The 27,118-nt window shown below is 34.4% G+C and overlaps 1 protein-coding gene across 2 annotated transcripts in view; it reads left to right on the forward strand.

Annotated features, from left to right (window-relative positions):
• LOC118198298 (ras association domain-containing protein 10-like) overlaps positions 1 to 2,229 on the forward strand; it is a 171,348-nt gene extending 169,119 nt beyond the window's left edge. For both annotated transcript variants that reach the window (XM_035369939.2, XM_035369940.2), the window contains one exon: positions 570 to 2,229. In XM_035369939.2, coding sequence (XP_035225830.1) covers positions 598 to 1,857 — 1,260 coding nt within the window. In that variant the 5' untranslated portion in view covers positions 570 to 597 and the 3' untranslated portion in view covers positions 1,858 to 2,229. The remainder of the gene's footprint in view (positions 1 to 569) is intronic.
• Positions 2,230 to 27,118: the final 24,889 nt, after the last annotated feature.

A 27,118-nucleotide genomic window follows, 5' to 3' on the forward strand; every position in this document is an offset into this window, starting at 1 on the left:
TCAAATTTCATTTTCCTGAAGTGATTTCCTTTCGCATATTCTAATGTTTTTAATTGTTGATTGTTTTACTGTCTTTGATTTAATGATTTTTTTATTAAAAATGGTTTATGCATACTAATTTATTCAAATTTAAAGTAATCGAAAAATGTGCACTAATGAAAGTTTAGTATTTTTTTATATTTGTTACCTTTTCACTAAAACGCTGCATTACAGTACATTTTACCTATATTCCCTTTTTATTTTATTTTAACAAAATCTTGTGAGAAAACTTAAATACATTTTTAATTATTCTGATTGTAATTCTGTTCGATATATATATTTTTGGTACTATAAGTAGGCCATATATCACAAGCTTTTGAGCTGCGAAAAAGTATGGCATTCAGTACGTTTTCAGAATGAGAAGTGTCTTGAATAAACAGAACCTTCTAATCTGGCAGTAGAACAGTAATTACAAAGTTCACTCACTATCAATTGTTCTGAAATCTAATTAGAAGTCAATTGTTTTGATTACGTATCGTTAAAACAATTCGAACACGATTAATTCTGAGCATTGTTTTTGTTTTTAACAGGTTTCCTTCTGGGTGCTGATCGAGAGGAATGGGCACAGACATTCCACTCTGGATCGGTGGACTTCAGAAGTGGGTGACAGGCGTCACAAAGCAAACAACCTGTGAGGATATCATAAAAGCGGTTCTTTCTACCAACGAGAATCATCATCATCATCATCATCATCACTATAAGAGCGGTGGGAAGTCTCATCGCGATCACAAACATTACGTTATAGTCGAACGTTGGCACAAAGTGGAAAGACCTCTGGATCCCCGCTCCCGGCTCCTTAAAGTGTGGAACACTTGGGGTCTGGAGCAATGTAATGTCCGGTTTCTTCTAAAGAAGGCACACTATGCTCAGACTTCGTCATCGACACCACGAGATATCAAATCTCATCGTCGGAAGGTAAGCACGAGATCCGCGAAAACATGGCATCCAAGAAAGCTAAGATCGGAGTCGGAAGACGACGGCAGCGGTGGTTGTTGTTTAGACGACGACGATCAATTTCCTGCCACAGAGGAACAACTGAGAAACCTCATTTCTTCTCAAAACGAAGCCATTACCGCACAGCTGAAGAGACTGCGAGAAAAAGACGAGGAGATAGAAGTCATCGAGACAGAGATTCACACCCAAAGAATGCATCAAATTGGTGTAAACTATGTCCTCGATACATATTTAGCTGAGTCTAGCGAAGGCGATACTAGCAGTTCTAGTGCGTGCAACAACGGTAGTAACACTGGGGACGAAACTGGAAACACTACCAATACTACCTGTGATATTTTGGACCATTGTATTGAACTCTATGAAAAAGTTCTTCAAATCTGCGACCAAGTACATCAAGAGGAATTGACTATTAAAGAGCTTACACACAAAATCCAGCAGAGTATACAGATGAAAGACAGCAACACAGAGTGTAGAGTTATTGACGATAATCCCGAAATAGCATATGCAGGTCCTGAAAGGTTGGAGGAGATTTTAAATCGAACCAAATACGACATTGAAAGGTTACTGCGAATCAATCAAACTCAACAATTAACCATACAACAAAATGAACAGACGCTTTTGGATTGCACAAAAATCATTCAGGACAAACATTATTATTTACAGCACTTGAAACTAGATTTGGACAGATTGGACAAAGATAATATGAGGCTGCAGGAAGAATTTTCTGCTATACAAGTCATTTCAATGGACAGAAACGTTTCTTGTGATGTTCCTGAAAATGGTGACAGTAATTCGGACACTGGTTTGAGTTCGCTTCACAGTAGCAGTGATGACGGTGCGAATGTTCTGGATACATTAGTTTAGTGACTGTTTTCTTTGGATTTATGTGGTGCACAACTCAAACCTAATATGACTGACTGCCACGGATTTTAAGCAATTATTTTTTATCTGTTTGTTTATAAGTATAATTGTGGTGTAAAATTAACTTCGTTATGAATAGTGGAAACTATTTCGCTTGTTATAAGTGTTCATATCTTCCAAAGAAGTTTCCAGATGATTTATATATAACATTTTTGCCCTTGAAGTTCTAGCCCAGTGATAAAATTCATTATTTCTTTTTTCAGCAATTACCATTGCGATATAAATATTTAATTACACAAAAATATTTTCTCAGTCATTGTAATAAGGTATGTAAAATATTTTTATACTATGTATTAAAGCATAAACGAATACTTATTATTCTGATTTATAATGTAAGATTTAATTATACTGCATTGTGTGTGAAATGAGATATAGTTTATGTAATAGTAATAAATTTTATTACATTTCTCTTCAGTAAACCACCATATAGTATTAATAAACATCGCCGTAAAAATTATGTGAAAAATTACTTTAAGTTTTATTCATATTCCTAAACAATCAGAAGCATATGTCTAAACATAGTTAATTTGTATTTGACCATAAAAGTTCTGTGGAGTATTAATTTTTTTCACTATCAATAAGAAAAGGATGGATTCAAAACTTAAAATATAAATATTTTTACTTGAAATCATGTATAAATTTTAGAGACAATTCATTTTTTAATTTCATGAAATGCTTTTATATTTTACATCACTTACTTCAAATAACAGTCAATCATTCTAGAAAGTTTAAATGATACTGCCAGAGAGAGTTGTAAAATATGAATATACCAATGATTTTAGTTAGCGAAGTATTGAAATGTTTATATGTTAAAGTTATGTGTACCATTGCTTTCTTTGAAAGTAATAAATCAAAATGTTTATATATTGCTAAGTTTATTCATTGCTTCTCAAAAAATATATCAACCAAACAGTCAAACAGTCATCGTAATTAAACTTTTATAAAAAAAATTAGATTAGTAATAATGCTGAGGGCGTAAATATAATACCTAAGTAATTTTTTTAAAATATTTTATTTGAAAATAAAATTTGCTTCATTATTTTCTATAGCTTGAGGTATGTACACTGGTCATCAAAATTTAAGGATAATGACGGATATAAAACGTAATGATACTTAAAAATTATTAATCGAAATTTGCATAAAAACATTATTTTATATAAATTGCAATGTTTGGCAGTTGATTATTTGGAAAATATTGAAATTAAAACCAAATTTATGGAAACTGGAAAATAATGGGAAAATTAAGTCAACTCTTGTGGATTTTTTTTTTCTTTTTAATATGGTGGATGATCATCTCGGACTGATATTCACCTTGATTTAGTAGTATAATTATGATGATCTTATCGGCTCGCAGCATTTACGTTTTCACAGACGACGGGAAGGCTAGTCAGCTGGAGTGTATACTATTGCAGCCACTTGAGCTAAGACGTATTCATTGAAAACTTCATTTTACTATGAAAATATCCATTTTGACCGCTCTCGAATCCATCTGAATGATGTTTTTACGTGACATCTGTACGTACGGAAACAATAAAGGGCATTTTTTTTTCAAAACGCATTGTAAAATCGATTTAAAATAGATTCAGAAGAGAATTTTTTCTGACGTCTGTACGTATGTATGTAGCTTCCATAAGTCAAAAATGACCAGCCTCACAACGCTCAAAATTTTGTATATGGGACTGCTATAACATGTAGTTCACTTCCCTTTTGCAATTGGCAGCACCAAACATGTACGCCTATGTATGTCTATATCCCATTTTGTTACCCGACTCGATAAGCTCAGATTTTTATTCTTATGTTTTGGTAAATTCTACAGTTTTTCCTTTAAAAGTGATTAATTATGTTGGTCTTATGTTCCTGTTAAGGGTTTTATGCCTATAGTTAATCTACATGCAATAGATGTAGAATTTTCAACAATTTAAAAGTGGTGCAAGCCTAACGGGCGCCACTTGCTTGCATTTAAATATCTTAGTAGAATAGTGAGTTAGTTTGTGCACCAACTTCAATGTCTTTTTGCCAAGGGCGACCAAAAGCAAACTTTCGGTTTTGAGAACCGTCAATTTTGTCTTCCTGCCCGCTGCCCGAATTGCTTGTTTAAACTCTAATTTTAATTGCATTTTTTAAACTGTTTTTAAGTGTATTTGATGTTTCAGGTTTCTCTGTATTTGGCAACTTAAATGAAGTTTCTTTGAGTTTTTATGTATTTTTCCTTTGCCACGAAGTGAGAGCTGAATTAATTGTATGAGAAAAATATCTCGAATGAAATTCGAAGAAATAACTTTAAATGATATGCAGCAAAAATGTGTATAATTTAACAGGTCGTGCAAGGAAGACATGTAGTGTACACATATTTTTTTTTTTTTTTTTTTGATGAATTTAGTTTTGTAAATCTTTCAGCTCTTTATTTTGAAGAATTGTATACAACAATGATACTTAAAAATATTAAATTTTGTAGGAGCTTTTAAATGAATCTCATAACAGCGTTAAAAATTTAAAGCCTGGCACCGGTTACAAATAAGCAGTTGAAAATGTTTTTGTGCATTAAATTACGCAGATTACCAAAATGATTATAAAACGCTGAGCATTATTTATATCCATTTAAACAGCGATAATCAAATTTAATCGTAAATACACTCAGCAATCTCAACAAAACGCAGAACTGTTAGCTCAAAAGGAATGGACACAAAATGTTCCTTTTATACGCGATTCCATTCTTTCACTATAAAATTATATCACGTAGCATTTGCTATTCTGGAGCTAAAAATACTAACACACTATTAAAAATATAATTTAAAATACCCATGTGACTAAAATGTTTATAACAACATATTTCCAAGTTTTGAAAGTAAGTATTGTTTTTGCAATGTAAAATTCATAGCACCAGAAACTACTCTATCAAAAATTAATATTAGCTCGTACCCCTTCAAAAGTTTAGCAGAAAATGTCATATTATATCATATCTTTCGGCCATTTGGCATGAGATCGTTATTTTGCAGGAAGAAGCTTGAGTTTCTTTGATCAGTAACAGATCCTCATAATGATCTTATTTTCCAAACCATCTTATTTTCCAAATTTATCATTTTCTGCCTTCACTTTGTCACTTTTCAAGATGCTTCTATGAGTTCAAAGTTTTCAGATAGTTCAAGCTATCCAAAACAGTGCGACAGAACAATTCAATAGCCTTATCGCAAAATAATTTTAAAATGAGCATATGTTTAGGATTTCTGATACCGAGTGCTGGAGATAATTTTTTTTTTTCGTTCAGTGCAGCCATTGCTCGCTTTGAAATTGTTGATTTTGTTAATCAAAAATTCCTTAAAGTGTTACAAAATATGAAATTGATAATAAAGCAAATTCCAAATTAGGGCTTCTAGATGCTCATATTCAGTGGAGGATTATATTAATCAAAATTTGGCGGCTCTAGGTGCCGGTGTTTTCTCACAGTGCGAAAAACGTACATACACTTTTACAGATTCTTCATGAATTCATTTCTTTAAATATAACAAAGAGCTCTAATATTTGGTGGCAACAGTTTGAAAAGTGATCAACGCAGAAAGTGAATCAACCGAAACTGCCAAAACGAAATTAATAGCCCATCTGGGCTAACGCCTTTTGGGCTAATAAAAAAGAGGAAAAGGAGATGTCTATCAGTTTTGAAAATATATTTGAAAATTTTTAAAAGAAAAAGAACCCTTCAATGATGACGCGTTATCTTTCGCGGTCATGAAGTCTCTGTGTCTCAATCATCTGGTCCTTCGGCAATGTTGTAAAATATCTAATGAGTTGCGTTTTATGCGTTTTATTCTTGAGCACTTTTTTAACATTTCTGGGCTCATGATTCCGTCTTATGTTCCTAACTGTTGGAAAGCGTTTCTTGATCCTCGAGACGTATAAAGGTTATTTGCACGCTTATTTGCCCTAAGAGAGCATCAGCTCTCACTTCTTTAATTTAGAGTTACTTCGGAGTATTGAGAGCTTTCAGTGACAGCTTCACTTTTTTTAGATGAGATTTGCACTGCGTTGTGTTTAACGTTCTTAGTAAATTGAAGTGGTAACTACTGATTGTACTCTGTTATTCTGAGAAGAGCTGTGCGACTTCTTTTGACGAAAGTTCCGGAACTGTAAAACGTACTTTTTTTTTTTTTTTTTGAAAAATAAATCCTGACAAGCTTTCATCGTTCTGTGTGCATTCAACCCATTACGAACCCGTACGCACGCAGCAATATTTTAATGAAATTTGCAAACTGGATTATGTCTGTGCGTAGCAATCACTAAGAATTGCACTGGGGCACTTCTTTTTTGTAGCTGAATGTAAATCACTAAAGTGAACGGAAAATCTTGCCGCTCCCTCATATTCTTGAGCTATAAGTTTTTTCTAACACTCGAAATCTAGAATCATATTGAAAACATGTTTACTGAAACCATTTGCTGATCGATCGCTACTGATATCCATAATGCCAAGACATCTTCCAGAAATAGAAAGAGTAGAAATCTGAGACAGGTTTCTAATAATCAATAGTTTCATATAACATTATTACTTAAAATGAAGTCTCCTTTATTTCTTTCTTTATTGCATCCGGTATTACATCTCCATTACTATCAACGATAGCACTTTGAATTTTGTTGGAAGTTCCTTTAAGTGAAGTGAAGATTTATATTTTAAATGAATTTCTAATTTATTATCGTATTTTGGACAAGCCGGTCTTCCGATTAAGAGAATCCCCATCTTCATTATGACTTTTAAATGAAAGTTCTTATCTTGCCAACAAATAACATACATCAGTTAATCGTTTTGTAATTTCTCGATTTGAATGTAGTTCAGCATTATGCTTCAAGGCATCCTTATTATTACTTGCATATTGATATTATTGCTTACATACAACTTTATATCATTGCTTCCTTATTTGAAAGCTTTATATCTTTATTCCTTTTTTGATAATTTATATCATTGCTTCCTTATTTGAAAGTCAGTCTTTACTCTTTCAAATATTTTGACTTTAGTTATTACAGGTAAATAGGAATGCGTGTTTTATGGCAAATTTTGGTTTTATGATCCTATTTCACACTCATTTATCTATACAAAAAGAACACAAGATCAACACACTATTCGAGTTCTACGTTTATATGCAATTATCCATTATGAATTTGAATTGTATTTTACTTTGAAATAACGGATGCAAAGCTGCATTTTTTTTTTTTTTTTTCAGAAATATTGCAAAAATATTTAGAGTAAGCCTCTATTCGATTATATATTCATGCTTTTTTTTTTTCGAAAGCTTAAAACTCGGAAAGATAAAACAAAGAAAATATGGAGACCACAGTAAAGCTAACAGCTGATCACATTTGATGTAAAATTGTTATTACATCTGCTACTTACCCTCAACGAGGCGTCGAAAGAAACATTTCCGTGAATTTTTATTTTTAGATATCTGATTGGTTGACTTACGCGAAGAGCAGTTCTTTGGGGAAAAGCTACGAGGAACACAGCTTTAAACGAAACGTTTCCATCTCGAATCTCTATTGTAAAACACTAAAAGCGTCGCTATTTGGGACATCGATTCAGGGAAACATGTTTCGGTTCGGAACCTTCGGTTGGTAGGAGAAAGAGAAGCTTGTTTCTTGGAAAAATTTCTCCGAGCCTCATACGTCGTCAGATGGAATAACTCCTTAAATTTGCCTCTTGACTTTTTTAGCATGCTGCATTTTTTAGCATGTTTCTAAGAAAACCCCATTTTTGACCAAGTTCCTCTCCATTTGTTAAATACAGAATTAAAAGGTAATATACTTCACTTCATAATCTTTGACATCCCACAAAAGTGCTTTCATAAACTTGAATTAATTAAACTATTGCACTAAAAGCCTAAATCAAATCACCTGTGAAACGTATGAAAAAGTTAGAATTCCTTACACGCAACAACAGTAGTCGAATGCAAAGAGAACAGTTAAGAATTAGCTGTTCTCTTCCTTGAACAGATCACGAGCTCTTCGGAATAACTTGGTTAACGAAAGGGGGGGGACACTTTGGGAAGTAGATGAAAACTGGTTGTCACCTGCTCCCAAATACCCATCTGCTGCTTACGACTACAAGCGAAGCAACCTGATCTCTTCTCGTTTAAATGAACTGCGGATTACAGTATAACTCGCTTATAACGAGCCCTGATTTAATGAGGAAACCGAAAATACTTAGTTGGTGCAATGCTAAGTCTATGAGAGCATAACTAGCTTTTAACGAGCAAACCCCGTTTATAGCGAGCAATAGTTTGATTCATAAAATTTCTATTGACTTCCATCTCTCCAGCTGAGCTAATCCTTTCTTGGAAAAAATTTTTAGCACAACGAAGTCAAGCAAAAGTTAGTGACAAGTCATAAATCCCACGCAAACGTGACGACGGCCTTTCTTATTTTAGGGAGTAACCAGAATTTAATTTTTATCACCGAATTCTAATAGTGTTGTCCAGCCTATGGAACAAGAAATCATCAAAGCTTAGTAAGTCAAACTTTAGTAAGCACTTGATGATTTTGATGCTTTTCGATCGAAGAGAAAAATAGGAAAAATCTCAAGTGCTAATGTAAACGCGCTTGAAGCGATACGTTTAATGACTGATTGCTTCCGTAAGGCTAAATTGGACATTTCTCAAGAGGCAAAAGGTAGACGTCTTGGAAAAGAACTGGAAAATTATTATCTGCAGACGTCAAAGTTATTACTTCCGAGATACCTACTCCCGAGGATACTGTGGCTGAAATCCAGGTTAAAGCAGATGAAAAATATAATGAAAGCGGTGATGATCACGACGAATGTGAAGAATTTCAAGCTAAACCGCCCCAAACATAAATGTCTTTTGAGAGCGCAGAAAAACTTCAAGCTTTTATGGAAGCCAGGAATGCAAATGACAATGTTTCTCGAGCCGTGAGTCTTCTCCAAAGAACAATAACGCAATAAATAGACAATAAGGCACTTTAATGCAAATTAAACATCGTCTTCTGTACTGTACAGGAATAAAAAATAAATGAAGTAATTATAATATAGTAGGTATGTGTGAATTTGTATGATTTTTTTCACGATTCCGTTTTTACCAGCACTCGGTTATAACGAGCAGATACCGCGATAACTTCACGATAGTTATAGGCGAGTTCCACTGTACCTTTCAATACAACCCACAGTGAGGGAAAATTCACTTCCATTTAATTATTTCCAAACGATGTTTTATTTTTTTTATTTCTTTCTTTTTTTTTTTTTTTTTTTTTTTTTTTTTTTTTTTTTTTGTGAAATATTATTGCTAAAAATATGTGGGGACTAGTTAAGGTCTTCAAATCCAATAGTTCTCAACTTGTTTTGGCCATGCATTCCTTTCCCCATTGCTAGAAAATCATCACAATCCTTTTATTCACATCTGTTTACATTTAGATTATTTTTTAACATGTTGTATAAATTTAAAAACAAAAAGTATAGTAAATGCTAATAAATACCAAAGCTTGAATAAAAGTATTTTTCATATAACTAAACAAAAACTAACTAAACGTATACTGAAAACTAAGCACTTAACAGCTAACTAAAAGGCTGACTTCATTATTCTCCTGAAACAATGAAATTTCTCTCTAAAGGAGGGATTTCACCTAGTTGTAAACGCCCTGCCCTGACCAGATCAGGGACTTTCAACAGCATGCCACTGTTTGCATTTATTTTCTTCTTTTTAATATTTCAGAAATTTTCGTAAGCGTCAAATTTAAGTGCATTTAAGAAAGTTTTTTAAAACATAAAAACATAAAAATTCTTAAGACACAATAACACGCCGAACAAATACTAATTCAGAAGTCAAACAACAAAAATCAGCGTTATACCTACAAAATTTTCACAGGACTAGTTTCGATGGTTTTACCGAACCATCATCTTCAACTGCAAAACCGCAAATGAACAAGATAGGAAATAATGATTAGATAAGATAAGAAAGCCTGGACAAGAATAAGCAAGTGGCGCCATCTGTTGGCGAAACCAGAACTAAAACATAATTTCTCTAAAAGCCGAAGGCAAATTTGGATTGGAATTAGGATCGTTAACTAGAACAGAAAGATTTTTATGAATGTGAAATGCCTCTAGAAAATCCAGTTCTCCAATGGAAGATGTTTTTTGAATAATTTTGGCAGCAGAAAAATTGAAAGTGTGATTTTCGGACCAACAATGTTGAGCAACAGAAGACCTCTGTGTTTCCTTTTTTCTAACATATGCCTCATGTTCTTTGACGCGAAATTTTAAGGCTCTCTTAGTTTGGCCAATGTAAATTAAACCACACTGGCAAGGAATCCTATAAATACCCCAGGAATTCATATCCGGAATGGGGTCCTTGAGTATAGAAGTTGGAATTTTATTGATGGGAGAAAAAACAACCCGAAAGTTAAATTTCTGCAAAATATGTGCAACTTTATAGCTAATTGATGGAAAGAAGGGAATGACAACAGAATTTTTATAATCTCCTAAAATACGAGTGTGGCTTTTAGTGTGTTGAGATGAAAATTTTTTAACTGCTTGATTAATAATGTTGGGTGAAAAGCCCCTGTCAATAGCTATTGCTTTTAAATAATTTAGTTCTTCATCAAGGGCTAGTTTGGAGGAGCAAACTTGAAGAGCACGGAAAACATAGGAATAAAATGAAGCTAACTTTTCTTTAGTCGGATGACATGATTTAAAGTGTGGTGGAAGGCAAACCGATGAAGGTTTACGGTAAACTGTAGTACTGAAGTTGGATGTGTTACGTGTGACCAGAATGTCGAGAAACGGAAGAGAATTGCAAGTCTCAAGTTCAAAAGTGAACTGAATAGCAGGATCAATAGAATTCATTGTTGAAAGAACTTTATTTAAATCATCTTTATTACCTTCAAACAGGGTAAAAGTATCGTCTACGTAGCGGAACCATGCCGGGAAGTTTAAAGTTTCAAACAATTTTGATTCATAATAATGCATGTAGATATCAGCCAGGATGGGACTGAGGGGACTTCTCATGGCTAATCCCTCAGTTTGCTTGTAATATTTATTTTGGAAAACAAAATGTGTTTTGTTTTTTTTGAAAACAAATATTTTGGAAAACAAATAATTTTAGTGAAATTTTAGAAAAATTATATCTTTTGTATAATATAACATAAGAGGGCATCGGAAAGCGAAACATTGCCGGAAAAATAGGATAAAAGATGTAAGCCCATTTAACATTGAGGAATCTATTGACGAGATACCACCAAGCTGGCGATGGTTTTGGAAACTAATTTTTTATAGCCAGATATTTTGGTCCGATTCCTGTGTAACTGTAACTATGTATGTCTTCCAGCAATTTCGAAACATCGAAGGTACTGTAAATTCCTCAGGAGACACAGGAAAATTGCATAAGTTCGCAGCGAACGTCAGTTTTTGGTTGGGCTCAGAGCATTGAGAGTTTAGAATACTGAGAGATCACAGTGCGAACTTAAGCATTTGAGGCTTTTTTTTTCAATGTTCTAAATAGTCTGAGGTGGGAACTACTCCATTGTGCTCCGTCATAACAAGAGGACCTCTACAAGTATTTTTGTGTGAAAAGTTCCAGAACTGTAAAAGTATCATTTTTTAGCAGGGGGGGGGATAAATTTCAAAAAATTCAAATTTTCCATTGTCCATTGAATCTATTACGAACCCGTATGCATGTAAGAAGTGTTGGTGTCAGAAGTGGTATTGAATACCGATAACAAAAGCGATGGAGAAGAAACTAAGACAACTGGTGACAGCTTTTGCTGCATTTAAAGAAGGGATAATAGCGAGCCAAGGAGAGATGAATGTGGGCTAAGCAAAGATGGAAGGAGCGATCAAATCGATTACAGATTAGATGAAAGCAGGAAAAGAAAAGGTGGAAGAGACCATTAAGCCTAGAAAAAAGATGAAAGAGTGCCAAGAAAGACTGAGAAAGATGTCAAGTAGGAGAAAATAAAAAGATATATTACTGTCAAAATTGCCCTGCAAATGGGAAATGCCAAGAATCTAAAAAGTGCTATAGTGTAAGCCATGATATTCGAGGCAGCCAACAAACAATTTATAGAGACTGCCACCCACTCAGAGCTCATCATTTTCAGGAGTCAGGAAATCAAGTGACCGCTCGTCTAAATCATTTATCAAGGTAAGACAATGCCTTGAGGCGGAAAAAGAGTGGTAAAAATTATCCTAAAGCGCTGAAAATGTGGTGCTGATGGCGAAACGATCTTCAGAACCATTAATGTAATGGAAATTAACACCTTTCAGACAACTTTGCTTGCACTACGTCTAATGGAATCTTTTTAACTGCTGCTTCCATATTACACGTTACTAACGCAGTAACACGTTTTTTTCATTTTTTTACAGCCAACTCATTTACTCATTTTTAAACATTCATTTTTAAACGACTCATTTTTAAACATTCAAGCTTGCTGAAGTAGGGCTCGATGTTAGAGATCAGTTTAATCAGCGTTAAAAATTTGATGCGGTTTAGGTTATTGCAAAAATCCAGCTAAATTCTTCCCTATCCAATTATCTATTTCATTAGTCTTCATATTGTGATTCTCTATCTAATTTTTTGAAAACGATATTGTTTCTTTCTTTCTGTCTTGTGAGCCATGCAACTTTAGGGACAAATTCCTCTCCCTGCATTTTGGCAAATTTTGTTGCCTTTTTGATACAGAATTTCTCCCGCCATCGTGGCGTTCATGTTCCTGGCATTTCGAAACCACTGCAAGAGGGCAGTTTCTACATCGGTAGACATTCCACTTCTTCCGCTTACGTGAGACCATTTGCATTTGCCATCCGAAATTGACTCCTTTCTGTTCACCAATGTACATCATGCAGATTTAGGAGTTACGATTTGTACAGAGGCTTTACGTTGGCTGCAATTTGTAAAGCACCATACTGATTCAATAATTCTTCTTTATAAGTGCTTCCGTTTCAGCATTTTGAGACATGACCAAACAACAAAACACCATGTGGATGGGTGAATTGAATGAACTATATGAGCAAAAAGGGATAATTTTCTATACAGAGTCTCCCTCACGTCTTTTTTTTGTTTCCCCTTTTCCCGAAGTGGTCTGAGGTAGTTCTGACAAATCTCTGACCCTCCCCTACCCATGATTGTCCCAGATAAAAAAATTCTAGCATTTGCAACTCCACGTGTAAAAGTTGTTTGACCTTGAATAAAATCACTGACCTTGAACCCCAGACTTGGAAGTTTTCAAAATTCTAGATAAGGATATTCCAACATTTGTATCTCGACGTGTAAAAGTGAACCGAATTTGAAGAAAATCACTAAACTTGTGGTTTCAACTTTGCAATTTCAAAAGCGGTATGGTTTTTGTAAGCAGTAGCATTGATTTTATTAAGGGATTATTTTTAAATGATATTGTATTCATTTGAATTCGCTCCCTAGGTTTTAATTTTAATAAGTGGTTGACTTAAAGCAGTGGTTTAAAGCAGCGATTTTATTATTATTTATTTGCTCCCTATACTTAAACCCGTAAAATATTTCCAAGCTGCTTGTGCAGCAGAAGATTTTTGCTCCGTACAGATCAATGCATCGTTGTCTTGGTTATTAAAGTGGAAGAATCCCGAAGGCTAAATAGCCAGTGGATACAGACTCCAAGAATATGACATCACTATCCGTCATCGGAAAAGATCATAGGAGGAATCGGAAGGGAAACGCTGACGTCCTGTCTACAAGACCTTGTCCAAAAAGCTGCTGATATTTTTCTAGGGTCTAACCGAAATACGAGCTATGTAGTTCATTCTTACTTCAAGTTATAAACTGAACTTCTTCCGACACTGTTCTATGGAGGGGTGAAGAAAAGTTCAATTGGAAGAATGGGGATATCAAAGACATAACTGATTTGATGGAGTCGTCCTTTGACTACTTCATTTAGGAAACCATTTCTATTTCTTGTCAGAATCCTACGATAAAACAATGCTGGGCTCTCCGAGACTCATTCCATGTTTGATACGGCATCTTGTACCGGAAGTTCTAATCGGGTGATTGAAAGCCATTCTGTTAGCAACACTATCCCAGCCGTCTTTTACGAAATACGTAGTAGTCCAACAGGGGGACACTTTTGAATACTGAAGACTTTGCATAGAGTTCGAGAGAGCTTCTGTTGAACTAAAGCAAGGGTTCATGGTCAAAAGTGGTGCCAGTCTTGCGATGCTTGTGCGGGTTGGAAAGGAAAGAGGAAACACAACAAAGTAAAGTTGCAACGCTACGATCCAGGAACGCCCTACTGAAAGCATCGCCTTCCACATGTGACCTCTGCCACGATCTGATGATGGCATCAAATACATAATCGTTTTACTCGATTATTTTACAATGTGGCTTGAGGCGTAACCAATCGCTGATCAAGAGGCTGTCACGACAGGGAGAGTATTGATATCATTGGATTTGCCGGTGTGAAATGCCTCTCCAGTTAAAGTCTGGTCAAGCAAAGAATTTTGTCTCAGCTGTAATTAAAGAACTCTCTAAACTACTTCGCATAGGCAAAACTCAAATAACATTTTTACATCCACACTCAGACGGCATGGTAGGGAAGTCGGAGCCAGTTCGTCTTTGAAGTCGGAACCAGTTCGTCTCTAGTCAGAAGTTCGTCTGCATTGCGATTTTTTGTTGGCTGCCCTCTGGATGAGCTTCATCGCCTGAGGAGTGCATTCAGGATCACCAGGCAGAAGATAAATAATGCACAATTTTGAACGACAGCAAGTGAACTTGGCGACCGAGAAGATGAAGACCCGATACGACACGAAAACTTTAGAATATCGATTCAACTTAGGTGACAAAGTGTGGTTATGCAATCTGATTCGACGGAAATGACTTTCTTTTAAATTGTAGTTACCATGGGATAGTTCTTGCACAGTCCTAAACAGGCTGAAATAATTTTGCCTAAGTCATCAGATTTTAAGCCTAAAGTCTTTCATTACGATGGGCTACCTCTTACTTTGACCTAGTACGTGGTCTCCATAATGTACATTGCGTGAGTAGTATACTGAGACCATGGTCCTATTGTGCACATAAATTTGTAAATGCATGCTCTATTTATTGATTTAGTATTCATTTGTTGTATGCTATTTATTGAGGCTGTTATTTTAGTATTGCATTTAGTATTTTAGTTATTGATTTTGCTTATAGTTATTGATTAGATTTTGATTTTGCTTTGTATGGCCTTCCAGCCCATGGATTCGTCTGCCTAGGACATACAATTCTTGGGAAGGGGATAATGTTGACCATGTATGTAATTTGGGTGAAATTATATGTAAATTGCAGTATCTTTTGTATAACGTATTTTGAAATACCTAAAAAGCGACCTATCGCAGAAAAATAGGCTGCAGGTCGTAAATCAGTTTAACATTGAGCTTTGCAGGATAAGTCCTTTAAAACGCAGAGTCCTCCCTTTACAAGGGTAAACTACATATTTAACATTGATTATCGCTAGCTTTGAGCTATCTTGACAGTTTGGTGAGAAATCGTTATCTCGCCAAATCGTCGAGACAGCGCCAAACTGGCTACTAATTTTTATTTCCAAACTTGGCAAGAAATCACCAAAAGTCGCCAAGCTTTATACTGTTTGATGATATTCGAGTCTGATCGTTGCGGAATTGTAATCTGTCCTATGTAACTGTAACTGAGTATGCCTTTGAGCAATTTCGTGAAATCATAGGTACTGGAAATTTCTCAGTGGATTTGGGGAAACTGTGGGACATTGAAGAGAGCATTAATTTTCAGTTGAGTTCAGAGTACTAAGAGATTACCGTGCGAGCTTACGCACTTGAAGCTCTTTGCATTCTCATGTGTTCAATGTTCTTAGTAGTTTGAAGTGATAAATATTGATTGTGATCTGCCATACTGAGAAAAGCTTGTAGGATTCTCCACTGTGTAATTCTAAGTTATCGTTGAATGTGAAGAATCTTAAGAACTGATAAGCGAATAATCGTTTGAGTTCGTGTGACAGGAAGCAACAAGATGGAAGGGTAAAATAACCTTTCATTATTCCAATCAAGATTTAACAGAACTCCGTCTTGAAGTTGCTTCAAGTTAAGAAACTAAGAATTAAACTAAACTAATCTTAGCTAAAGAGATATAGCCGAAGCTATCAAAATTATAACACAGTTGGCCCCTTAACGCTAACTGACTGCGAACCTATCAAGGGCTCAAAGTACGGCCGAGCGTAATAATAGCTTACGAGAGAGTAGCCTAAAAAGCGGACGCGTGCAGCCTGGTAGCTCTCTCACTAAGACAGTAAAACTTCGCGGTTAAATACCGCTCTTCCTCATCAGCATTCAGATGTGATTCTAAAACTACGGTCTAGCCGGAAGTGGTAAGTTGAAATTAAGAATCAATAGGAAAGGAAGTTCAACTCAAAATTTAACTGTTAATAAAATTAACATAATCCTTACAAGCTGTACAAGTACTTTTGCGTGAAAAGTTCCAGAACTGTAAAGTGTTATTTTCTTCCCCCCTCTTTTTTCTTACCTTCAAAGGAAAAATACACACATGCTATTAAACACATTATACATACATAACATGCTACTGAACATATGTGCTTCCTAGAGAACATTATACATATGTATAATGAACATTTTATACATACATAGCATGATGCTTAAGATATACGCGTCACAGGAAAAATTAAGCAGCTAAAACTTACTCCCTGTTGAAAAATCACTGCTCACAGAATTGAAGAAATTTTTCATTTTAAATTTTTAAATTTAATTAAAAGTAACAGGACACTGAAATCTATGAAACTGACCATCGCTGAAATGTCCCTTCTTATGTTACAGAAAAGGTACTTTCTAACGGTTTGGTTTACTGGATTACGGCAAAGCATGCTTGGACTGTCTGCGTAAGGGAAGGGATCACTTCGATCAACATTTTCTTAGGGAAACTGGCTCGTAGGCACGTTAGACATGGGAAAACCATGAAAATTTCATGCAGTAAGCTCGTTCACCTAGAATGGAACCCATACCGAACTACCCCCCCCCCCCAATGTTCAGCTGCTTTGCTGCTCGGCTGTTACAATGTAATGAGTGCTCACTATATAAAAAAATGTTTGTAATGTTTTTTGTTTATTAGTTGGATTTTTTTTTATCCTTCTTTTCAATAGAGTGGTTAGTATAACGAGTTGGCATTATATAAGTGTTACTCATAAATTGATAAGGTTTAGTTATTCCAATGTTACTTTAATGGGATCCCGAAAGCTGTAGTATTGCTCGCAACATTATATTTTCGTATTCTTTGTATAACGAATTTAGATTTACTTGACATTAAATTTAAAGGTCTCAGTTTTAAATTAATTTCAAGCACAGGTTGTAAAGTCTCTCTGAAGCCAGATGGCGCTGCCATCGTTACTGTTTACAAAAAGAATGTTAATTACTTTAGAGTTGGCTTCAATGGCGAAGCAGAGAGTGATTGTGGAAGCCTGAGCGTCTCTCAAAAATTAATATAATAAAGATAAAGATATGTTACAAAGTAGTTTGTAAATTAGTTTAATTGAGAGTTACAGTCCATTTAGAAATCGCCGGACCATTTGAGTGGTCCAGTAGAGCCGCAGGGATATCAGCTAAATAAATAATCTAGTGTAAAACAGTGAGTTTGCCATTTTGTTTCAATGGAATTTGTGTTTGTGGATTATAGCCAGTTGCTGAAAGAAAGGGGTAAGTAAAAAACCCTTGACTGTTGCATTTAGTAAATTCTGAATTAAGTTTGTGTAATAATTTGTTATTGATAAGTGTAGCGAAAATGGCTACGAAACTGAAAGATGTTCTCACTAAAAAGAGAACTCAAGAAACTATCTTATCGAAGTTGCAAAAGAAACTTTGTGAGCCAGATTTAAGTGTTAGTGATTTAGAATTGTTAAAAACTAAATTTAACAATCTTCAAAATTAATTTGATAATGTTTTTGATTCTATTATCAATTTAAGTAGTGAAGAAAATATCGAAAAAATCTTCAGTGAGCAAGATGAAATCAATAGTAGTATTATTGATATAGAATTTGAAATAAATAATAGATTGTTGAACGTTGTTAAAGAAAATAAAGTGGAAAATGCAGTAATTTCTGAAAATACTGTTGTGCGTTTACCCAAGATTTCATTACCAACATTTTCAGGAGAAATGCATTCTTGGCTTTCCTTTAAGGACATTTTTAAAGCGAGTATTGATCAAAACCCAAATTTATCAGATGCTGTAAAATTGCAATATTTGAAATCAGCACTGAAAGGAGATGCTTTTAGAATTATCCAAACGATAGCTATAACGGATAATAATTATAAGTTAGCGTGGTCTCTTCTTGAAGAAAGATACTCGATTCCTAGAGAACAAGTGTATGCTCATCTTAAAAGATTTATGAGTATTCCCGTTATTCAAAACGAGTCAGCTTCTGCGATTCTAAATGTAATTGATGTTACAAGTGAAGTTGTAAGATCGTTAGAATGTTTAGAACAAAAGTTAGATGGGGTTTCATCCGCTATATTTGCCTTTATTCTTAGCCAGAAACTTGATCAGAATACTAAGTTATGATGGGAAAGGAATTTAAAGAAAGAAAAAATACCGAACATTACAGAGTTATTAGAATTTCTAAAGGATCACGCGAGGACATTAAACGCTTCTAGAATTCCAGTAATGTCTAAATCAAAAGCTTCAGTAAGTCAAGCAAAGGTTTCTTCAATGGTTTCATGTGTGACTGAAAAACGTGCTTTAATTTGTAAACTGTGTAATGTGGAACATAAATTATTTAAATGCCCTAAATTTCAAAAATTCAGCTTAAAGGATAGAGTCGAGTATGTTAAAAAGCACAACTTATGTTTCTGCTGTTTTGGAAATCATGGAGTGAGAAATTGCCCTTCAAATTACTCTTGTAGGCTATGCAGAAAAAAGCACAATTCGTTACTGTGTTATGAGCGAGAAAAAGTTTCGATTTCCCCAAATAGAGAGAGTTGCGAAATCGCCTCTCTGTCGGATCAAAAGTCAGATGCCCGTTCGTCTACGGAAGTAGCGAAACTGAACGCTCACGCAAAGCCATTTATAAATAAGGATAGCGAGTGTTTTATGACAGCTAATGTAAATAAAAATTTTAATGCAGTTAATAGAGTCCTACTATCGACAGCGATTGTTTATATTAAGGGAAATGAAGGAGAAATATTTCCAGCCAGAACATTGCTTGACAGTGGAAGTCTTTGTTCATCGGAATTAGCTGAGAAGCTTCGTTTGCAAAGAGAAAATGTAAACGTATCAGTAGGATGTTTATCTGGGATTTCAACAAGGGTGAAATCAAAAATAAGTGCGGTTATTTTAAATAGAGGAAACACATACAGTCGTAAACTAGATTTTTTCGGAATTCCGAAAATTACTCATTTAATGCCTTCTAGACAAATTGAAGTCTGTAATATTGAGATTCCACAAGGAGTTTACGTTAGCTGATCCAGACTTTCACAAACCAGGTAAAATTCAGTTACTTTTAGGATCTGAAATATTTTTCGATTTGATAAGATCCGGGCAAATTTATGTACCAAATACAAATTTAGTGTTACAAAACTCAGCATTTGGGTATTTGGTAAGAGGTAGCATTGAAGATTTACCACATGAGAAACAATTAATGCATTGTGGGTTAATTTATGACAATGTCGAAGCACAGTTGAAGAAGATTTTTGATTTGGAATCAATTGGTATCAGAGATGATCCCAATTCTTACGATGAAAATAAAGCTTTAGAGATATTCAACAAAACTGTTAGTTTCAAAGATGGTCGTTATATTGTTAGTCTGCCTTGGAAGAAACGTTGGGAACATTTAGGTGACAATTTTGGTGTCGCAGAAAAAAGAATAAAAATCCTGATGAGAAAAATGCAGCATGATAATACATTATACCTGAAATATAGAGAAACTTTAGAAGAGTACCTAAATCAAGGGATAATAGAAAAAGTATTAGATTCTACGAAACCAGTAAACAAGCCAGTTTTTTATATGCCGCATCAGGCAGTTTATAGAGAAGAAAGCATTACAACAAAAATGCGTATTGTATTTGATGCGAGCTCACATGAAATAGGTAGTCTGTCCTTGAATGATTGTTTGTGGCCAGGTATTAATCTGAATCAAAATATATTTCACTTGCTGATATATTTTAGACTTAATAGAGTTGCAATTTTAGGAGATATCGAAAAAGCATTTTTACAGATCGTGTTAGCTGAGAAAGATCGAGATGCAGTTAGATTTTTATTTGTTAAGAATATTGATACACCTTTGCAGAATACCGACGATCAGCTAGAAGTGTATAGATTTAAGCGTGTGCTCTTTGGTGTTAATTCCAGTCCTTTTTTGTTAGCGGCAACTATGAAGCTGCATATCCAAAAGTACAGAAATGTGTATCTCGATACCTTTCAAATTCTTGATACATGTATGTATGTTGATGATCTTGTTACAGGAGCAGATGATGTATCAGAAGCCTTAAAAACTTCAAGGAAAGCAAAGGAAATTATGAGCGGAGCTGGGATGAATCTACGCAAATGGGTGACGAATGATTATCATTTAGCTAAAAAATGGGAAGAAGAAAATTTTGATATTCATCCCCCTAAGCTCAAATGAAAGGATACTGAAGGTATTAGGAATTCAATGGAACATTCAGGAAGATAGTTTGAGTATAGAGACTTCTTATTTGACTAAAATTTCGAGGAGAAAGAAAAGTACCAAACGCTTCATCCTCCAAACAGCTGGAAAAATATATGATCCTCTTGGACTCATCGCACCATTCACTGTTAGAATAAAACTTTTACTACAAAAGCTATGGTTACGTAAATTACCATGGGATGAAGAGCTTCCTTCTGATTTGAACGACGAGTGGTCTCAGTGGTGTAGCGAGCTTTCAGAACTTAGTAACATTAGTGTTCCAAGATTTGCTTTGGATTCATGTGATGAAAATATAGAGATCCATGTTTTTTCTGACGCAAGTCAAAGGTTGTATGGTGCAGCCGTTTACGTAAAAGTACAGAATCAAGAAAAAATTTCTGTGAATTTGCTGGCTTCCAAGAGCAGAGTTTCACCTGTCAAAAAAGTTTCCTTGCCTCGACTTGAATTGCTGGGTGCACTGATTGCTGCAAGATTGGGAACGGAAGTTAAAAAAGTTCTAGATCGTAAAGGTTCATCTAATATCTTTTTTTGGAGTGATTATAAAGTTACACTGTATTGGATCAAAGGATCAAGCAGAAGATGAAAGTCTTTCGTTCAAAATCGCGTCGACGAGATTCAGAAGTTGACTAATCCAGATTCATGGTTTTATTGTTCAACCAAAGACAATCCAGTTGATCTTCTAACGCGTGGAGTTAGTGCCTCTTCTCTAGTGAACAATTCTAAGTGGTGGACTTGTGCAGAATGTTTTACAGAGCCGCATCTTCCCTACAAGTGCTTACAACCAATAGTTCCAGAGGTTGAGAACCTAACACCAAATGAAAGGGAGTCCTTTGTGCAAGAAAGCAAAAGTTCTAGTGACATTAATGACATTTCTGAGAGAACTATGTTGATTGACATGAACTCTAACGTTTTAGACGAACTCTTGAATATTAGTAACACTTATTATAGAATAATTAATGTTCTTTCTTATATTTTTAGGTTTATTTGTAATTGCAGGAAAGGTGAATCAAGAAAGGTAGGCCCTCTTCAACTAGAGGAGGTAAGAATAGCTGAGGAAATGCTTATTAAGCATGAGCAGAAGGTTCTATTTTGTAAAAAGGACATAACAGGTAACTTAAAAAATTTACATCCCTTTGTTGATCGTAAAGGAATAATTCGCGTTGGTGGCCGTCTTGAAAAAGCTTCTTTACCATTTTCTCAGAAATATCCTACAATCCTACCAAAAAATTCTAAGCTAAGTAAGATTTATTTTTCTAGTGTGCACAGAAGATTATTGCATGTTGGCCCCCAAGGATTATTGAATGCAGTACGTTTAAAATTTTGGCCATTAGGTGGTAGAGATTTGGCGCGAAAAACAGTACATCTTTGTGTGACATGCTTTAAATGCAAACCGATTTTGTCTTCAATCGATTTTGTCTTTGTATAGATTATGGGCAATTTTCCATACGAGAGAGTTAATAGATCACCCCCATTTAGTATTTCAGGTTTGGATCTATGCGGTCCCTTTTATGTGACTTACAAGCATCAGAGAAAGGGCGTGCTAAATAAAATTTACATTTGTGTATGTATATGTTTTGTGACACGAGCTATTCATCTTGAGCCTTTGTCAGATTTAACTTCTAGTGCTTTAATTGCCACTCTTAAACGTTTCATGGCCAGACGTGGCAAATGTGCGAAAATATTCACTGATAATGCCCCTAATTTTGTAGGAGCAAATTCTCTGTTGAAGAAATTTTACAATGTAATTAATTTTCCTGATAAAACTTTGGCCTCATATTTCACGTCCGAAAGAATAGACTGGAACTTTATACCTCCCAAGTCCATTTCGGAGGGCTATGGGAAGCCGGTGTAAAGTCCGTAAAGTATCATTTAAAGAGAACGATAGGAGATTTGCGTTTTACATATGAGGAGTTTGAAACTATAATTGTGCAGGTAGAGGGAATACTAAATTCGAGACCTCTTACACCTATTTCCAATGATTTTGATTGTTATGACGTTTTGACCCCAGGTCATTTTTTAATAGGGAGATTAATACAGATGATTCCGGAGCCAATGATAATAGACGTAAATGAAAATCGGTTAAGCCGGTGGCAGAGAACAACGAAAGTAGTTCAAATTATTTGGAAGAAATGGTCAAATGACTATTTAGGAACTCTGCAGCAGAGAAACAAGTGGATGATAGAGAAGGACAATATTTCTGTTGGTACTATGGTACTCGTCAAGGAGGATTATCTGCCAATTTGCAAATGGATATTAGGTCGGGTTATTAAAGTCTATCATGGATCTGACAATAAAGTAAGAACGGTTAAAATCAAAACAAAATCAGGAGAATTAAAAAGAGCGATAACAAAGATCGCCGTTCTTCCGATAGAAAACTGAAATGATATTTTTGCATATGTATTGTATTGTTATAGTATTGTAATAGCTGTAGTATTAGTAATAGTATATTATGTTGTTTATAAGTATATTAACTTTGTTTAAGAATGTTTGTATAATTTCTTGAAATTTTGTAATTTCAATCCGGGGGAGTGTTAAGTCCCTCTGAAGCCAGATGGCGCTGCCATCGTTACTGTTTACAAAAAGAATGTTAATTACTTTAGAGTTGGCTTCAATGGCGAAGCAGAGAGTGATTGTGGAAGCCTGAGCGTCTCTCAAAAATTAATATAATAAAGATAAAGATATGTTACAAAATAGTTTGTAAGTTAGTTTAATTGAGAGTTACAGTCCATTTAGAAATCGCCGGACCACAGGTGACTGATACAATTTCAAATCTTAAATCTTTTATGCTTCTGAGATATGTGTAACACTTATATGTTGAGCATAGCTATGATTTGAAGTTTTCTTTATTTAAAATTATATTAACTAGAAGCATATACCGTATTTACTGCGATATTCTCCCCCCTTTTGCTAATTTTATTGTCGTAAATCGAAGGGGAAAATTATGCGAATAAGTAATTTTCCAATTACAGACATCAGAATCTTCTCTGAGGAATTATCATAAGGTAGTTTCATAGAACTATTATACGGTTCATTTATCACCAGCATTACGAAATCTAGTTAGCTAGTCACTCTAGGGTGAAGCATAAAAAGCAGTTCTAGAATGCAACCGCCTTCTTCGCTTCATTCAACTTCAACATATTTCATAAATTAAAGAAAATAATATTTTCTTAGTATTTACCGAAACTGAACTCGCCCACTGCTGTACTTCATTGATGAAATGGGATTACTGATTCTATAGATAGCGCTTCCACTATTCCAGAATCCATTCGCAGTGACCTTTAAACTAATCCATCCTATGCATGGGTTGTGTGACTGGACATGGATTGAAATGCGGATGTTTGACTATTATAAAGCCCATATTTTTAACCTTTGAAGAACAGCTACGGTACCTTCACTATTATTTATAGAAAACCAAAAAAGCAATTAATGATACAGTTCTCAGGGCAAGTCCAAAGCATTGGATTTTCTCCCGGTTTAAAAGAAATAATACAATAATCTTGTAATAAATTAATATAAAATTTTAATTAATTATAATATCATATAATTTTAATTATAGTTTTAGTTAATACATTAGTATAATTAATTTGATTTTCCTTGTAATTCGTTGATTGTACAATGCTATTTTATTGTAAATTAAATATTTCTTGGATGATCATATGATTTCTCCACATCTAAATTTTGTCGTATGCATACAACCTTTCTATTTATGATTCCTTTTTTTATTAGTCAATTCATGTAACTAATAATCCAAGAATTATAAAAATTATCACTACATTAAGTAGACTGATAATTAGAAAATGAAATAAAGATAAAAAGTTCTCAAGAATTAGACAAAGCAGAACTTCCGTTAACTTCACAAACTGAAACAAAGTCTGTTCGTATAACCGGATTACATTATTTAGATTACGGAAATGAACGCGAAGACTATCTGCTTGAAGAGATGGATGCCTTCGTGGAGAACACTTTCAAGAAAACTGGTTCTTATTCACGTTGCACATGCAGAAAAAAAGACGAAACCTGGCTGTTGCGATTTTGATTACATTCAGGCCTTTTGTCAAGATCTGGTCGAATTACCAGTGTTCAGAGATCCGGGCAATCGAAATATCTAGAATACATCTAGATATGTATTTATTGTAGTAAATATATTGTAATAAATATATACACACAAGTATATATTTATTGTAACTTAGATGAAAGAATTTTTGTTTTTTCGTTTACCGATTTTGGTTGAATAAAGCTTAGGAAAAGTAGAGTTAACCTTCGTGAAATAATGTCTAAGGGAAAACGTGTTACGCATCTACTAGGCCTGATCTATAGTAGTCTGTACACATTTTGCTCCGGAATTGTTGTTTCTGATTCCTCAGCAGGTCCTCAGAAAACTTTAGCCGTCATTTCTTTATGTCGTCGCGCATTTGATGCTACATATGACCTTTCGAAGTTGTTGTGGCTCTTATATGGTCCTTTTTTGAATCCATTTTAAATCAATTTTACAATCCTCTCTGAAAAGAAAGGCTTTTTTTTTTTTTTTTTTTTTTTGTCCTTACGTTCAGCTATCATCCTCCAAAATCGTCCAGATGGATTTGGGAAAAGTCAAATTTTATATTTCCGTTGAAATATGATACCCGAAATTTTGCGCGATTACAATACTTTTTTCGTACAAGGACGTAAAAGTAAAATGTGTTACGCTAATAGTGTGCCATGTTTTCTAATAATAAATAAGTTTCAATAACTTCTTTTCGCTTTAGCAATTTTTTGCAACATAAAATTGTTATTTATCTATTTAAAGTTTTTTGGCTTGAATGTAATAATTAATTATCTTCAGATTTTCATCTCATGTTATTGAAAACTTGTTAATTTATTATTTAATGTATAGAACTGTTTGTGTTATAATTTATGAAAATTTTAAAATCATGTCCGATGCATTTTTAATGTTGAAGTTTAAAAATAGACATATCAAACAGTCGAACAAATCGGGCAATTACCAAAAATTCAGAAACTTTTATTTCAAAGTTTTTTCCACCCAGTTTGATGGTGCAAACATTAAAAGTTTGCTATTATTAGTTTGTTCGTTAAGGGAAGCTATGTGCTAGACGAAACTAAATCGTTTAAACATTAAATAAAAAAATCAAAATAAAATGTTTCAAAATAGCTTCGCCACATTGCATTGTCATCCACTAATAGTGGGCGCATAAAATTTGAACTCGATAGCTTATCAGGAAGTTGGTCAAAAATGCATGACAAAATTCCAACCATAGTGGAAACCTATTATAGTAAAGATGTAAATCATAAAGAAGTACGTTTATTATTTTAATTCATTCAGTTTGTTAATCAGAAACAAGCTGAGTAAATTTCAAAGGCAAAACATCTTACCGTTTTGCTGAATGTCAGCTTTCTGAGGTTTAGTTTGGCTTTGATTTAATTTATTATGGCAAAGCGCACTAGAGCAATCTGCCTAAGGGTAGGGATGCCTTCGTGGAGGACTTTCTAATGGAACTGGATTGTATACACATGGTGAAAAACACGAAAACGGTTACGCAGTCAGCCCGTTCGCCTGGATTCGAACACAGGTCGGAACTACAGTATTTAGCAATTCTACTGCTTGCTCGGGCTATTAGTGAGCCCTCCCGCTGTCTGAGAACTGGGCGACGGAGAGGAAAGATTAAGACATTTTTTTTTTTTTTTCCTCCCTCGGTAACAATATACTGCTTTTAAGCTACTCAATTTGTTAGTTACTCACAAACTCTTTAACTATAAAAAGATAAATTAGAGATCCTGCGACACCGAACGCTATTGCTAAAAATTCATTACGCTCGAAGGTGTATATTGGCAAAGCTTGCCAAAGGCCGTCTAAATTGCTTCCACGTTTCCGATCAGCCAATTTTTGAAGTATGATTGTGTTTACTGATTATTTGGTTGGGACAGGATTTTATATTCTAAGTGAGAATCGTAAACCTCCTAAAAGGAATTAAAAGTGAAAAGAACAAAACTGAGGAAATAAAAACTTTTGCTTCTCGGAGCGCGAGAGAAATTGTTTCCAGTTTTTAAAAAAGTCTCGTGTTGCCATCTAGTGAGTCTTTTAAGAACTTAAAATGATGAGATACGAATTATAGAAGTATAATTATTCAGTAACCTTATGTATCTTTTAATACAACTTTATATTTTCTGAAACACCAAAACTACTTTTACACGTGAAATAGCTTTGCAACGGAATTAATTTCAAGTTTGTTACATTTATAATTCATAACTGATGCCAGCTGTAAAAATTTCTAATTGGCCCTTGGAATATGCTTTAATTTTATATCAAAACGAAATGATTAAAAAGAACTTAGCACAGAATTCTCTTCATTGCTTTTCTGCAGAAACATTTGCTACGGAATATTAAGAAAAAGGAATAATATGCGATTTATAAAGTAAAGCATCCATTTTATGTATCAATATATATATATACTCAGATTTCGAAAGTTTGTCATTACTTAAGGTTTCGTCTTCTTCAGGTAAAGGACAAAAGTTACTACTACCTGTCGAAGGACCTAAAATCTTTCATTTATCCAACATAATATAGAAGACTATTGCT

The sequence above is a fragment of the Stegodyphus dumicola genome, chromosome 5 (genome assembly GCF_044657685.1).
Source record: "Stegodyphus dumicola isolate Sdum_Otavi_A_Nest chromosome 5, ASM4465768v1".
NCBI lineage: Eukaryota > Metazoa > Arthropoda > Arachnida > Araneae > Eresidae > Stegodyphus > Stegodyphus dumicola.